Below are 14,504 nucleotides of genomic sequence, written 5' to 3'. Positions count from 1 at the left end.
GTAGAGGCAGGCTCAGGGTGAGGGGCAGGCTCAGGGTGGGGGGCAGGCTCAGGGTGGGGGGCAGGCTCAGGGTAGGGACAGGCTCAGGGTGGGGGGCAGGCTCAGGGTAGGGACAGGCTCAGGGTGGGGGGCAGGCTCAGGGTAGGGACAGGCTCAGGGTGGGGGCAGGCTCAGGGTGGGGGCAGGCTCAGGGTGGGAGCAGGCTCAAGGGAGGCAGCCCGGCCACTGCCACTGCTGGAGGTGGAGGTGCCAGGAGGAGCCCAGGGCTGCTGGACGGGGTCCCAGCTCCCAGACTGCGGGAGGCAGTCAGAGCAGCCTGCTGGGCTGGAGGCAGTCACCCCCAGGCCCACAGGGGCAGTGGCAGGAGCACCTCGCCCAGGGCTAGAGAGGCACAATCCACCCTTTGTTCCTGAGGCAGCCGGGCCTGCGGGCCAAGAGGAAATGAGAGGAGCGCCAGCCAGCAGCCCTCGCCCGCCGGGCAGCCTGGGCCGCCAGCTCCAGCCCAGCGAGGAACTGTGGGGGCCCTGGTCCAGGGGGGGCCCCCGGCTGTCCCACCCTGCCTCCTGCCCAACTCAGCCTAGGCGTCCACAGGGGAACTTGGCCCTGGGGGCTGGACCCCAAGGAGGGGCCTGGGATGGGGCTGCACAAGTGGCCCTAGCCTAGCCCTTGGGCAGAGACTGCTGGACACGCTTGAGGCAGCCTCTTCCTCACTGTGGCCCTGGGTGAGCCCAGCTGCATGAGCTTGGAAGCTCCTGTTCCCCACCCAGGGCTCAGCCCCTGTCCACACGCCCCTCCTGTGCTCACCCTGTGGGCAACTCCGCAGGGGCACCGGCGGGTGCCTGGTCTCAGGCTGAACCTGCAGAGTGCATGAGGCCTGGGGGCCTGCTCTGGGTGGCCACGTGCGGGCTGTGGGCTGGTCCGACATGCTGGACGGGTCCCAGCTCCCGTCTCCAGGCTGAGGACGCCCCATCCTGCTGGTGGCCTCCTGGCTCATGTCCCCTCTGCCTTCTCTGACCCTAGGGTAAATGGTTGGCAAAGTCAGGTGCTCAGCCAATCCCCAGGGACCACTCCTGTGCACAGTCCCTTCCACCTGACCCAGCTTTCACTCAGATGGCCTGCAGCCGCTGAGTCCCACCTCTGATGCAGAGGGGAGTATGCACGTGTTCCAGCCCTGGGCACACATTTGCACATGTATACTCGCACACCATATGCATAGTGCCCCAGGGTATGTGTGCATGGGTGCTGTGTGTGCTCACATGTGCATGTGCATGCCTCTGTGGGGGACCCCTGCTTTGCCTGCTTCACACCTGCCTCTGCTCCATACTCTCCCACGTGGGCCTGGGCAGGGCTGTGAGGCTGGTGGCCGTTGGTGGGCCTTGTTCAGGTCGAGTCCACCAGATGCCCCTCATATAACGGGTGCCCCAGGGCCCCACATCCACAAGGCTGCCCTTTGGGTCTCCTGGGCAGGGTCTCCGGGCAGGGTCTCCTTGGGAACAGCCAGGAGGCCGTACTTCCTGCCCCAGGACCCTGCTCAGCCTGGCCTGTGCAGGGACTGACCCCTGGGCTCTGATACCCCTTGTGGGGCTCGATGCTTATCTTGCGGCTTGGCTCCTTCCCAGACCTACTCTGCCAAGCGGCGGGCCAGGTTTTGATCCTGGCCGACAGGTGCTACTAAGGCCAGGTCACCCGAGGGGGCTGGCCCCACCTGGAGCAGTGGCTTTCATGTTTCTAGTCATGGGACCTTGGACCTCTGTCCTTGTGCTGGACCCTCTGGGACAGCCTGGGGCCTGAGGCCCACCAGGAGGTGGGAAGGCTGGGGAGGGGCAGGAGGGCCTGAGGAGCTGGGGATTGTCACTCATCCTGGTGGCTCAGGCTTGTGAACAAAGCCAGCTCCTAGGACTGTGCCCGAGGCCAGTGGGAACCCTGAGATGCTGAAGGCCCACCCAGGCAGGACAGCCAGTGGCCTGAGGAATCCATGCTGAGAGGCCTCAACCCCGACCACCCTTGGGCCCAAGCCGACCCCAGGCCCAGCTCCAGCAGCTGCTGAGAGGAGGTGCCTGACCAGGGGCCCAAGAAGGGACCCCGCCCTGTTCCCACAGGCCCAGCTCACCAGACTGGTCTCCCTCTGGCTACCACACTGCAGGGCCCACCTTGGACAGCAGGCCACACCTGGGTGCCTTCCTGGCTGTGGGGGCCCAGGCTGGGGTCCCAGCCCTGCATCCTCTGCAGCTCAGCCCAAACCTGAGCGGGCAGCCCTCAGCTGCATGAGCAAGGACAGAGCTGCCCAGCACCCCGGGGCCACAGGGGGGCGGCCAGAACAGTTGAGCCCGCCATGAGGGCGGGCCCAGGTCTGGGCCAGGCGCCCACACTCGGCACAAGGCCTGTGTCCCCATTTCAGAGTAGCATGGGGGGCATTGGTACCCTGCCTGCCTGGGGCTGGTCCCAAACTTGCTCATGGATTTTAAAGACAGTCTCCTTGTAACCTATGCTGAGCAAGAGTAGGTCCTGGACAGGGGTGTGGGGAGTGGACAGGTCTGGAGGTCCCAGCAAGGCAGAGAACGCGGCCTTTCCCTCATGCCACAGAATTCTAAAAACTCTGGAAAATCTTCACTGGGTGGCTTGAACCATTCTCCCTGGGCCACCTGCCAGGAGAGGCGCCACCTGGGCCTGTCCTTGGGGGACTCCTGGTGTCTTGCTTGCTGGCCTGTGGCCCCATGCATATGCACACTGTCTGTGGTGCTGGGCATCATTGGGCCAGCAAAGGGGGGAGGTTGTCACCCGGATCCTGGGGACCCAGAGACCCCCCTTCCCACGTCCAACGGGCACTCCGTTCTGAAGGGCTAGGTGGAGGCCCCGAGTCTGGCAGGTGAGAACTGAGCCCACCTGGCTCTAGTGGAGTGGACCCCAACCCTTCCTCTGGGGCTGAGGCTCCTTCAGGGATTCACTCAGGTGAGGGCCCAGACGAAGCTGAGCTGGACAGGCCACCCCAGTTGGCGTCACCCAGGGACCTCTGCTGATCCTTGGCCAGCTGCCAGCCCCTGGGCTGCAAAGGGCCAGCATTTACTCAATTCCTTCCGCCGACACCCAGGAGGCCCCCGGGGCTGCTGCTGTGTGCTGAGGTCTGCAGCATCGCCTCTGTCCTGGCTCCTGCTCTAGCTGCACAGGGTGGGGTGGTGCTCGCAGGGGGACAAGCAGGCACAGGTCTGTCCCATTGGGTGCAGGCCGCTACCCAAGAGCACAGCAGCTACGGAAGGTTGGCTGGACACGTGTGTTCTTGCCAAGAGGATGAATACCGAGTGGTCATCCGTGTGTCCTATTCAGACAGCATGTGGAGCAATGCTTGCCCACAGCATGTGGTACCCCTTGTGGGGAATGCACCCCACGCTGCAGGCACAGTCCCCAGTGCTGCTCCAGACTGTGGGCATGCAGGAGACGGTCATCTGTGACCTCAGGGAATCCTGCCTGGTCAGCCTCATCCAAGACCCAGTTCTGCCCAAGCTTGTTACCTGGTGCTGTGCTGTGGCTGGAGTGTTGCTTGTGTGTGTGAGCACGGGGCACACATGCATGTGTGCGCAGGTGAGTGTGCACACGTGTGTCTGTGCACTAGCATGCGTGTGTGTATGTGGTGTCGAAGTGTGTGCTTGGATGGATGTGGGTGCCCCGTGTCTGTTCCTGGCCTCTCTCGCAGCACAGGGGCAGGACAGGGCTCAGGACCCCTGTGCTCTGTGAACAACAGGGAGACCAGGCTGCGGCACGATGCGCTGGGCAGGGGCCCAGGCAGGTGGGCTATGCTGGGCGCTGCTGGCTGGCTCCTGACTGGTCCTGTGTCCTTGGGAAGGTGGGTCCCAAGGGCGTCTGCTAGGCTGGGGCTTCAGGCCTGTAAAAGCCGCCGAGGCTACGGCCTGGCCCAGGCCTCCCACCCTGGCTTGATCTCTTCAGAAGAGCTCCCACCGGCACCCAGGGTAGAGGGGACTCCCTCCCCAGGGGATGTTCCAGAGAACATCCTTGGTGGGCAGGGCTGGATGTACCAAGTGTCCAGTGCCCTTGGCAAGCTGGAGACCCTGCGGCTGCACCCGAGTCTCACAGGAGCCCCGTCGGCACCACAGACGTCCGGAAACCCTTCAAGGACCACATCAAGCTCCTGGCATGTGGAAGTCCAGCTGCCCCACGGAGGGCTGGGCAGTGGGTCCCAGGAGGGCCAGGTGGTGGATCCCAAGAGCAGGAACTGAGGTGATGGGGGTTTTACGAGCAGCATGGGCCTCGGGCAGGCTCGGGGGTCGCTGTCACCTGCCCTCTCCTGACCCTGGCCTGCTGGGGTCAGATGGGAGGCCAGCAAGCCCTCCACAACGCAGGTCAGACCCTGTAGGCTTGGGAGCAGGAGCCTGCGAGCCCAGGAGAGGTCCGGCAGGCCATCCCTCCACAGCCCCTGCCTGCAGCCAGTCGGAAGGACCCAGGAGAATCCCTGGGCTCATTCTTGCTCCACAGCAGGGCCCTCCTGCTCCAGCGCCTGGCCATACCCTCAGGTGATCATCGCTGTCCCCCCAGGGGGCTTGGCTCGGGGGGCCCGGCTAAGGGCCCTGCCGTGGGCAGCTTTCCTGCCAGTTTCAGGGGGAGAACTCAGAAGTGCTGAAGGTGACGGTGACGAGAGAGCTGTGGGCAGCAGGGAGTGCGTCCTGTCTGTGGCTGGGTGTGCTTGAGGGACCAGGGGCCAGGTCATCTGGCAGGGGCTGCACAGGAGGATGCTGGAGGTGGGCATCCTTCAGAGGCAGGCCAGGGTGGGTGGTGTATGGGTGGGGCATCTGTCCCTCCGGAGCCCCCAAGACAGAACATGTCCATGCCACCCACCGTTCCTGTGGCTCCGGTACCTGCAGGTCCACGATTGGACTCCTCTGGTCCACACGGGTGCCTCAAGGGATGAGTCACGTCCCTCCATCAGCCTCTGGGTGGGGGCTCCTGGCCATCCTGGACCCTCACGAGGGAGGTGAGTCACTGAAGTGACGCAGCCCCTGCGTGGGCTAAGCGCTGACTCACCCTGCACCCAGTCCTGGCCTCCCCCACCCGGCACAGGCCTGGGCTGCAGCTGGGCAGGACAGCAGGGCCTGAGGGGAGGGAGCCATGGGTCAGGGAGGTGGCAGGAGGGCAGCAGTCTTTGTGCCCAAGGCTGGCCTCTGCGCCCCCAACCCGTGGCCCATGTGCCTCCTCAGCTCTGCTGCCGATGAGGGGCTTTCCTCCCCTGTTGAGAGCCTGCTTCCCAGGGTTCCTGCACGATACCGCACCAGGGACCCCGTGGGTGCCGGGCTACACCAGGCTTGGCCCTTCCGCCCTGGTGTTCTGACAGCCCCCACGGGCACCCCGACCCACCAACACCCGATGCTCCATGCACATTCTCCATCCCTGGGCCTGAGGGCAGACAGCCTGTGTTTCTATGGGGGAGAGAAACACTTCCTGACGCGGGTCTGAGGTTCCTAAAGGGCCCCGACTGGCACACTCTTCCTTGTCCTCTGAGGTCTGCATCCCCTCCCCTCCCCTGGGGGAGGACCCCCTCAGCTGAAGGCCGCAGGAGCAGCCCTAAAGGTTCCCTGGTCCAGCCACTCCAGGCTACTCAGTAGTGCCCTGTTTTGTGCTGGGGATGGGAACAGGGACTTTAAACACTGAGCCACACCCCCAGCCCTTTTTGTTTTCTGAGACAGGGCCTTGTTACATTACTTACTGCCTCACTAAGCTGCGGAGGCTGGCTTTGCACTTGCCATTCTCCTGCCTCAGCCTCTGGGACACAGGTGTGTGCCACTGTGCCTGGCCAGAGGCGCCCCTTTAAGGTGCATCTGCGGCAGGAGCCAGTGTGGGTGCAGGGCAGGTCAGCCACACTGCCACGGAGTGTGCTTCATGATCCTAAGACCTCACAGCCTCTTCTGAAGGCAGTTTTCCTATTAGGAATCACGGTGATCGAAACACACAGCACTCAGGAAAACGCAGAGCCAAATCCTGAAGCCCAGGTCCTGTCTCACCAGCAGCTCTTTGGGAATCTGTGGCTGCCTGTGGACTCTCTCGCCTACCCAGGGTTGTCCAGTGCCTAGCTCCCATGCTGAGCATGTGGACTGCAGCTGTGTGAAAGCTCCAACCCTCAGCCTCCTGCTGACCTTCTGGGGCCGGGGACACCCCTGGCTATGTGTCTGCCTGAGCCCAGTGGGCAGAGCAGTGGCCCTGGAGGGTGGAACCCTGGACCCCACCACCACCTGAGCAGGCGGGTGGCCTCGTCCCCAGCCCGGCTCTGCTCCTTGTTCTGCTCAGCTCGCAGACTTGGGCAGGGACACCCTCCCACAGGTGGGGACCCCAGGCCCCATCCCGGGGTGCACTGAGCCCCGGTGGCACCCACAGGGTCTCTATCTGTCAGCCTTCTTGGGGGGAAGACGCTGCAGAGCAGGGCCTGGTGGCCTCTGCAGATGGACCCGGCCTATATGTCAGCAGAAGGCAGAGGTGGGACCAGCCAAGCACAGGTCAGGAGCAGAGATGTCAGGAACACAGTCCTAGAGCATCATCCTAAGTCAATCACTGCTGTTTCCACTCAAATAAATTGTTTTAAAACTAAAAAATTTAAGGTCTTGCTGAGGATGGACCTGGGACCTTGCTCATGTGAGCACATGCTTCCCTCTGAGCTACCCGCCAGCCCCATGAGCTCCTTGTTTAGAATATACACAGAGGAACCAGGTGAAGACGTCTTGGGAGGAGCCAAGAGCAGCCGTGTCACTCACTGCCTCAGACAATGGCCCGAGTCCCCAGATGGGCTTCACGGGAACACTGTGGCTGGTTAGGACCTGGGACCTGGGCTTCGGCCTCGGCGCCTGGGTGGGCCTGGGAGGCACAGGCCTGGGCGACATTGTCACTGTCACTCGTGGTCACACTGCCCCCTTCCTGGCTGTGCTCCAGGGGAGGGCTGAACTCGCCCTCAGGTCATCACACCCCTTTTCCTGTGCCCAGTGCCCAATCCAGCAGGGCTGGCCCTGTGCTCCACTTTCTTGGCTCTCTGAAGGCCTAAGGGCTGTGGTGCAGCGGGACCCACCCGGGTGCCACTGACTGGGGATGAGTCTTACTCTCAGAATTCATCTGCACGTGGCAACCCTCCTGTCCTCTGGGCACCTGCCTGTACATTTAGGTCTCACTCAAAGGTGCTCATGGCTTTGGGCATTTTCAAAGTCATCTGATGCACCTGTCCACAAACTCCCTGGGCTGGTCCCTGTGGAACATCCTGAACTTGGGGCTGACCCCACCTCCTGTCTTTGGGATCCTGTCTTGCCAATGTCCTTCAGAACTTGGGCTTCTTACCAAGCAGCCTGGCAGTGACAGGGCCTTCTCATCAGCTCACGTCGAGGAACCACGCAGGACAGCCACAGCTGGGAAGGTGAGCCTGCCACAGGTGCTGACCTGTCCCCTTCCCCAGCCCTTGGCCCTGCTCCCACCCGAGGTCACAGAAGGGTGTGTCTGGGAGGGACCTGGGGCCACAGAGGTGTGCTTAGAGGCAGAAGTCCTGGTGAGAAGGGCTGAATCTCTACACTCGCCCCAGCCGGACACCTGACCCACTAGCCCAAGAAGGCCCCTCCTGTCTTGGCAGAAGCGGTCAGCGTCAGGAAGACAAGCTGTGGAAATGTTCCACGTCCCCACAGGACTGAGGCCTGCACAGCAGGGGAGGAGCCCCATGTCCATGGGGATGTGGGATTCCACTGGGCTTCGGAGGCTGATGTGCACTGGTGCTGGAGGACCTCGGGTAGCAGAGTGAGCCAGGCAGTGGGCACCGGGCTGAGGCCTGGCTGGGTCCTTGTGGGGACAGCAGGAAGCAGGGGAGCAGCCAGCAGCCAGCCAAAAGCTCAGGGCATCTTGAGCTGCAGGGCTCACACTCACCAGCAGAGGGCGCCCCGGAAGCCCTCACTGCCTCCTCCCAGGCTCCCCTGGGGGTTCCGTCCTCTGCCAGGACACCCCTCGGTGCCACCTTACCCAGGACTCAGAACCAAGGCAGGTGGAGTAAGGCTTGGATTTACCATCCAAGAATTTCAGGAATTTCCTCTTGGTCTGAAAACTTGTTCAGAACCCGTGTTTACGACAGCTGGGGTTGAGCAGAGCTGCGTGGCTTCCCGAGCCCCCACGTGTGTTTCTGAGGAGTGGGCTTGCCCCTGGGGTTGCTGGCCACAGCGCCACTGCATCTAGGTTCCAGGTTGGGTCAGCATGAAGGTGCTGCTCTGGGAAATTGGCAAGGACACACAGAGCTTCAGGCCTGGCTGGGGCAGGTCCAAGCCTGGCCATGGGTGATACTCCCTCCTGCCTGGAGGGTGGACACAGGGGTTGGGACCCCTCAGGTCCCGGTGGGGAGGGAGCTGCAGTGTCCAGTGGATGCAGTGAGCATTCCTCAGCATTGGGTCAGCCTCGGCCAGGTTCTGGACCCACCTCATCTGCCTGCCCACTTCCTGATCACGGCTCCTCCATTGGTTCCTGGGCTTTCTGTATTGTTCTCTCAATAAAATGCTCTGCTGGGGCTGGTGAGGGGGAGGCTTCTGGGGTCCCAGGCTCATCTCTGCAGGCCTTGCTGTGGTTGGAGAGAGGGCTCTGGTCTTGCAGGTCCACCCTCCCATCTCTCCACAGCTGCTCTGCCTGTCTCTGGAACAGTGCTGTGCTATGTATCCTTTCACGTAGGAAAAGCACAGTTAACCACTGTGAATCAATACCTCACACCACGCTCTTCACCCACGGAGAATTTAAAGCTAAAATTGAAATTCCTGCCAGATGGCAGCCAGTTTTGACTCTCAGAAATGAAAGCCAAGAAGGGTGGGGGTGGCAGTGTGCAGCCGCCCCATAGGAGCAAGAGGTCCCGCACACTCTGGAGAGCTGGGGTGAGGAGCAGTGGCCTCCTCCAAGCAGCACTGAGGGCCTTTGTGACCAGCTGGGGAGGGAGGTGAGAGGGGGAGGTGGAAACAGTGCAGAGCTCAGGGCTTCTGCCCAGGGAGGTGCACTCTGGGCACGCTGGCCCCACAGTGTTTGCAGGAGTGAGGGGACCGGCATTTGCAGGGCATGCTCCTGCTGCCAGCCAGAGGCACAGCAGAGAAGGGCATGGTGCAGGGGGGGGGGCTGGGCTCCCGGAGTTTCCTGTGGGCTCCCTGAGTCTTCCGCTGCCAGACTCCGACAAATCAGGTTGAGAACCAGTTCTGGACGAGAAGAGCCCAAGGTCACCCCGTAGGTGCTGGCTGGAGGTGTCCCGGGGGAGGCTGCAGGGAGGGACTCAGAGGTGGCCTCAGCCCTCCTTGGCCCCGTGACTTGTAGGGAGTGTGTCCCCCCACGACACTCTCCCCTCTGTAGACCAGCAGGCCCACTCTGGTTCTGCCACCGCGTCTTCGGGCCTTGGCCTGCCCCCCCTCCTGCCCTGCCCCCCCTCACCTGCCATCTTGGCTGGACCTGGGGTGTGGCTGGTGACCCCCTCCTGTCCCACCCATTCTCTTCCTTCTCAGCCGGGAGGGTGGCAGAGGATCAGTCAAGTCAGCAGCCCCTGAATGGGTCCCTGGTCCCTTCTGCACACCCAGGTCTCTGCACTTCAGCTGCTGGCTCTGTTTCCCTCTGAGGTCAAGTGACACTCAGACCCATCTCCCCACTTGTGTCCCCAGGCCTACTCTCCCGCCACATCCTGCTTTGCGGCTCCAGAACCTCTCGGGCCACTGTGGAGTCCCTGATCACCCTCGGTATCTCTAGACTGTTTAAATCCTCTGCCACCCTCCTGGCTGAGCACCGTGACCTGGTCCTGTCTGCTGGGGTTCTGCCAGTCTTCACCAGTGCCAAGCAGGCACCCTGCCTCCTCAGGTTGGGACCCTGAAAGCAAGCCCCAGGCCTGGCTTTCCTGAGGTGGGGCTTGGGGCACCTGCTCATGACCTGCTGGGTCTCAGCCTGCCCCCAGCGGTACCTCCTGGGTCCTCAGGCTTTTGCTCTCCTCAGGTGTCACTTGTGGCTGGTGGGACCACAGGCTGCAGGCTGAGGGGCCACCTATCTGCTCTTGGGGCACATCCTGCACCAGTTGCCAAGCACCCCACACGGGTGAACGAGGCAGCACCTGGAGGAAGACCAAGGTTCAGTGCAGTGCCCACACCTCGCACCCACACCCCATGGGTGCCTGAAGGAGACGATGTTCTGTGACAGGCAGTGCATGCTTGGGACAGGGAAGGGTGCAACCATGCTCCCTCCGTGAGCCCTGGGAGGAGCCCAGTGGAGGGCGGGGCTCCATTTGTATGAAGAAGACATACAGCCAGACCCCACACAAACAGGAACCTTGAGAGAGGAGGAGTGGGCCTGAGGAGGCTCTGCCCCAGGAGAATGATGCCCGTGCCCGGGGGGCTGGGGTGTCCCTCAGCCAACACCAAGACCCGCGAGCTGGAGTCCAGGAGGATCGACTGCTACTCACATCCGCAACAACATCAAGGCAAAGAAGAGACCACGACAGACCAATGGTTGTGTCTACTGAGCACCTGCACCAAGAGCATCAGGTGCAAGCTCACAGCAGTGGGCACGTCTGAAGAGGCCACATCGTGAACAGCCGCACAGGGCCCAGCTGCCTGACGTGACTCCTGTCTGGGCCTTGTGCAGGCTTCCTAAGGAAGGACTCCTGTCTAGAGTGGTGACCCGAGGCTCAGCTGGGACTCCTCCGTGATACCGCATGTGTCTGGGCGCATGATGGCCACTGCCTCTCCTCCTCTCTCTGGAGGCTGAGTACCAGCCTTCACTTGAGTTTCCTGCCCAGCCCCTCCAGGGGATGCTCTCAAGGTCCACCTGAAGGGACACCCTGTGGCTCCCCAGAGTCACTGATGACTCAGCAGCAGTGGGCAGGGACATGTGGAGCCTTCCAAATATTTCCATTTCCTCCTGGATATTTTAAAGAGCAGCACTGGAGAGAGGGTTTTTCTCCTGTGGAAAGAAGCCCACTGGACCTGTGGCTCTAAGCGCTCAGGCCAGCGCCACCTAGTGCCCCAAAGCCGCACTGCAGCAGGGGCCCCAGAGCAGGTGTGTAAGTGGCGAGAGGCCACTGCTAGCCAGGAAGCCTCCACCTGCTCAAGGAGATGAGCCCCTCACAAGCCCTGGAGATGGTGGTCTTCAGCTGTGTGTCAGGCAGCACTGGTGAGTAAACCCTTGGAAGGGAGCAGCCTGCTCAACTTGAGACAGAGTCACGTTATTGCCCCGATAAGCCTCCTGTTCACTCCCCGATTCTGGTTCACTCCTGGCAGGGCCTCTCCTGGAGCGTCCCCAATCCCATGTGGTATCAGTGACATCTGTCAAGCCCGAGCTTTGGTCTGAAAGGCTTCTTCATCCCAGAACTCGGAAGTGTAGCAAACAAAGAACAAGCATGGAGCAGCCATGTCAGCCCCCTGGCCTTCAGAGCCCTTCCTTGACCCCTGCTCCCAGGCCACCTCAGTCCAGCCAGAAGATGAGCCCTTGTGCAGAGGGGAAGGGAACTGGGGAGCCACAGCTGGCAAGGGGGTCCAGGCATCCCCTCTAAACCTGCACAGTGGTGGCATCTGGTGGCCAGTGTGTGACCATAGGACGGCCATTGTGCCTGGGAGCAGAGCTTGGTGGCTAAGCACCAATAGCTGGGACTGCAGGGCAGCAGGAAAGGTGCTGCCTCCTCCAGCCTGGAACAGGCAGACCCTACACAGGCTCCTTCGTGCCCATAGCTGACCCTTGGCATCCATGCACCTTTGGTGCCCCAGCTGAGACATCCCCTCTGTGCCCACAGGCAGCGCTTGGCATCCATGCACCTTTGGTGCCCCAGCTGAGACATCCCCTCTGTGCCCACACATGGCTGGGCACTACCTGAGTGTTTTACTAACTTGGCCTTTTCCAGTGAGTTACTGGAAAAGAAAAGGTGCTGGAGTTGGTGCTGATACGCAGGGGTGGAAAGGCCCACCTGACAAGCATCCTGCCTCCATCAGACGCCTGCTGGACCTCAGCAGCTGGCCTAGTCCACTGTACAGATGACCAAGACGATAAGTGTGAAGTGCTGAAAGCATGGCATTCAAGTTCATGTCTGGAAGGCAGTGGGAGAGGTCACTGGAGAACATGGTCAGCCACCAGCCCCAACAGGGACCCTGCTGGCCAGAGGGCAGAGGACGGATCTCCTGGGAGGTTTTTAAGAAGTCCCTAGAAGCACTGAGCTCGAGCACAAGAGCCCTTCTGCTCCCCTGCAGAACAGCCCCTGCCAGTCCTCCAGGTCCAAGGCCAACTCTGCATCACTGTGCCCGTGCCCAGGAGCTTGAGGAAGAGGCAACTCAAATAATCATATTCGTTTTATAAGATGCACAGAGAAAACTCCATCATCAGGGATTCTGTAACACTTAAAGTCTCTGAGCAGGGAACCAACCTATAACACACACTGTCCAAGACCTCAGGACAAAGTGCACTCCAGGGGGACAGCCAGCCTTGGGCTATGCACAGGACCCAACCAAGAGGGCTCCTTCCTGCCCAGCAGCCCGGGTGTCACAGAGTCTCGAGGCCCAGGGGAGACACTGGTGGCTGCAGGTGGCCCCTGTTCCCTGGACAGTCAGTGTGCAGCCCACCTGCACCTCGCCCATGGCAGAGGCACTGCTCCTTCCCGCTCCACAGCTGCTGTGGGACCAACCCATGTCCTTGGCAGTTCTTAGGTAAATGCAAAACAGAGGACCAGAGTTGATGCCACAGGCCTTTCTCGCCCTGGTGGGCAACACCATGTGTGAGGCAGCTGCACAGCAGACCTAGAGGCTCCCACACCCAGGCCTCACCTGCACAAGGCTCGCCTCTGCACACAGGGACCGTATGTGTCCCACAGCGGCACAGGGGGTCAAGTATGCCAAGAGCAGAGCTGCAGGGCCGGCGGGGCCGAGAGTGGCCGCCCTCCCCTGTGGAACGCGAGCCACGATGGGGCTCAGGTGCAAGGCCCCTGGCAGGGAGCCATGGACAAGGGTGCCCATTGTGCCTCCGCACCACACTCAGGGAGGAGCCTGGGCTCAGGAAGAGCGAAGCCAAGACACGTCACATAGGAGGCCAGACGATCAGGTGGAGCTTTATTCAGTTATGCTACTTAATCACCGCATCCAGAAAGAACTGCACAGACAGTCACCGTGGAGCGCACATGCTGGGGCTGCTGAAGAGCAGAGCTGGGCAGGTATAGGGCAGGGATGTGCTCACCGTCCATGTGTCAATCCCCCGAAGGGAGCAGACCCTGAAGGAAGCATGAGAGTTGCAACAGAATGTTATCTTTGAAACTCCTTCCCTTCCCGATTCCCCCTGCTGAAGGAGTCAAGAATGCAAATGTCCAGATGGAGTGCCAGACCTCAGGCCTTGGGCATGACACTGGTGTGCCTGGGCATCGTCTAAAACCAGGGCGAGGAGCAGGCACCACTGGGTTCCCTCACGTGCTAAGGAGAAGCACAGACGCACTTCTGGAGGACGCTGTTCCCGCTGCCCTCGTCACGTGCGTACTTAGCTTGAGAAGCACCACGGGCGGCTGAGCACTTGCCTAGGCACTGTCTCTGCAGCAGGCCAGAGATGCTGATGGGCGGCCGGGGGGGCCGGGCCTGGGCGACACCACCGACGGGGGAGCCGCCTCGCGCCGCTCTGCTTGGTCGCCAGGACGCTGGAGCTGGCGAAGCTCCCTTGCAGGGCATCTGCACTGGTGGGACCCTAGCAACACAGACACAAGTAGTCATGAGCACCCGAAGCCTCTAGTGCCACCACCGTTTGAGCACTGACTGCATGTGGCTTTAGAGGCCACCGTGATTCGCAGCATGTCCTGAGTACCCAGGACCTGCAGGTGAGGGGCAGTGGTGGCACACGTGGTGCCTACTGGGCAGCCTCTCAGGGGAGGACTTCTCTGGGCTCAGGTGATCAAGGAGGATCTGGAGAGGAGGCTGTTGGAGCCACTGACAGTCCCCTACACAACCCTCCACTGTACCATGCTGACCAAAGTCAAGAGCTATGCTCCATAGCTTTCCCTAAGGTCACTACTAATAAGCAGCTGAGCAGGAACAGCAGGGGGCCCAGGACCTCTGGGACCATGTGACCACTACCCGCTGGACCCGCTCTCTCACTGAGGCCAACTTGAAGCCTGTGCCCCAGCCCCTCCTGCCTACATTCTATTGGGCCTACCTACTGACAATTCTGGCCCCTTCTCTCTACGGGCCCCCCCACTGTTCCTGCCGCCTCAGTCCTGTTGGCAGCTCACCCCCTGCTCACCCCTCAGCTGCCAAAGGCCTCCAGCTCCACCCTCAGAGTGCAGAAGGCTCTGGAAGCTCATCCATCTCATACTTCGTCTGTGCTCTCCAGGGTGGTGAGCCCCAAACCATGGGTCCCCGGCTGTAGGCCCCGCACCCTGCTGGTGCTGCCCGTTACTGGGCCTCCTGCTCCACTCTGCCCTGCCCTGCTGTGGGCTGACCTCTGGCCCTTGCTGGTCCTACAAGCCCGGCTGCTCGGGGCGGCTTTTCTGGAGCCAGCAGGCCTTTCACAGGCAG

General features: G+C 61.8%; 1 protein-coding gene across 1 annotated transcript in view; it reads right to left on the bottom strand.

Annotated features, from left to right (window-relative positions):
- Positions 1-13,075: 13,075 nt before the first annotated feature.
- Positions 13,076-14,504, bottom strand: part of Rnf212 (ring finger protein 212) — a 36,292-nt gene continuing 34,863 nt past the window's right edge. Inside the window, exons 11-12 of the mRNA XM_077803461.1 lie at positions 13,514-13,677; positions 13,076-13,216 (exon numbers count right to left, since the gene is read on the bottom strand). Coding sequence (XP_077659587.1) covers positions 13,179-13,216; positions 13,514-13,677 — 202 coding nt within the window. The 3' untranslated portion in view covers positions 13,076-13,178. The remainder of the gene's footprint in view (positions 13,217-13,513; positions 13,678-14,504) is intronic.

The sequence above is a fragment of the Urocitellus parryii genome, chromosome 10, assembly GCF_045843805.1.
Source record: "Urocitellus parryii isolate mUroPar1 chromosome 10, mUroPar1.hap1, whole genome shotgun sequence".
Taxonomy (NCBI): Eukaryota; Metazoa; Chordata; class Mammalia; order Rodentia; family Sciuridae; genus Urocitellus; species Urocitellus parryii.
The sequence above is the reverse complement of the archived record's forward strand: the minus strand, read 5'-3'. Positions and strand labels throughout refer to the sequence as shown.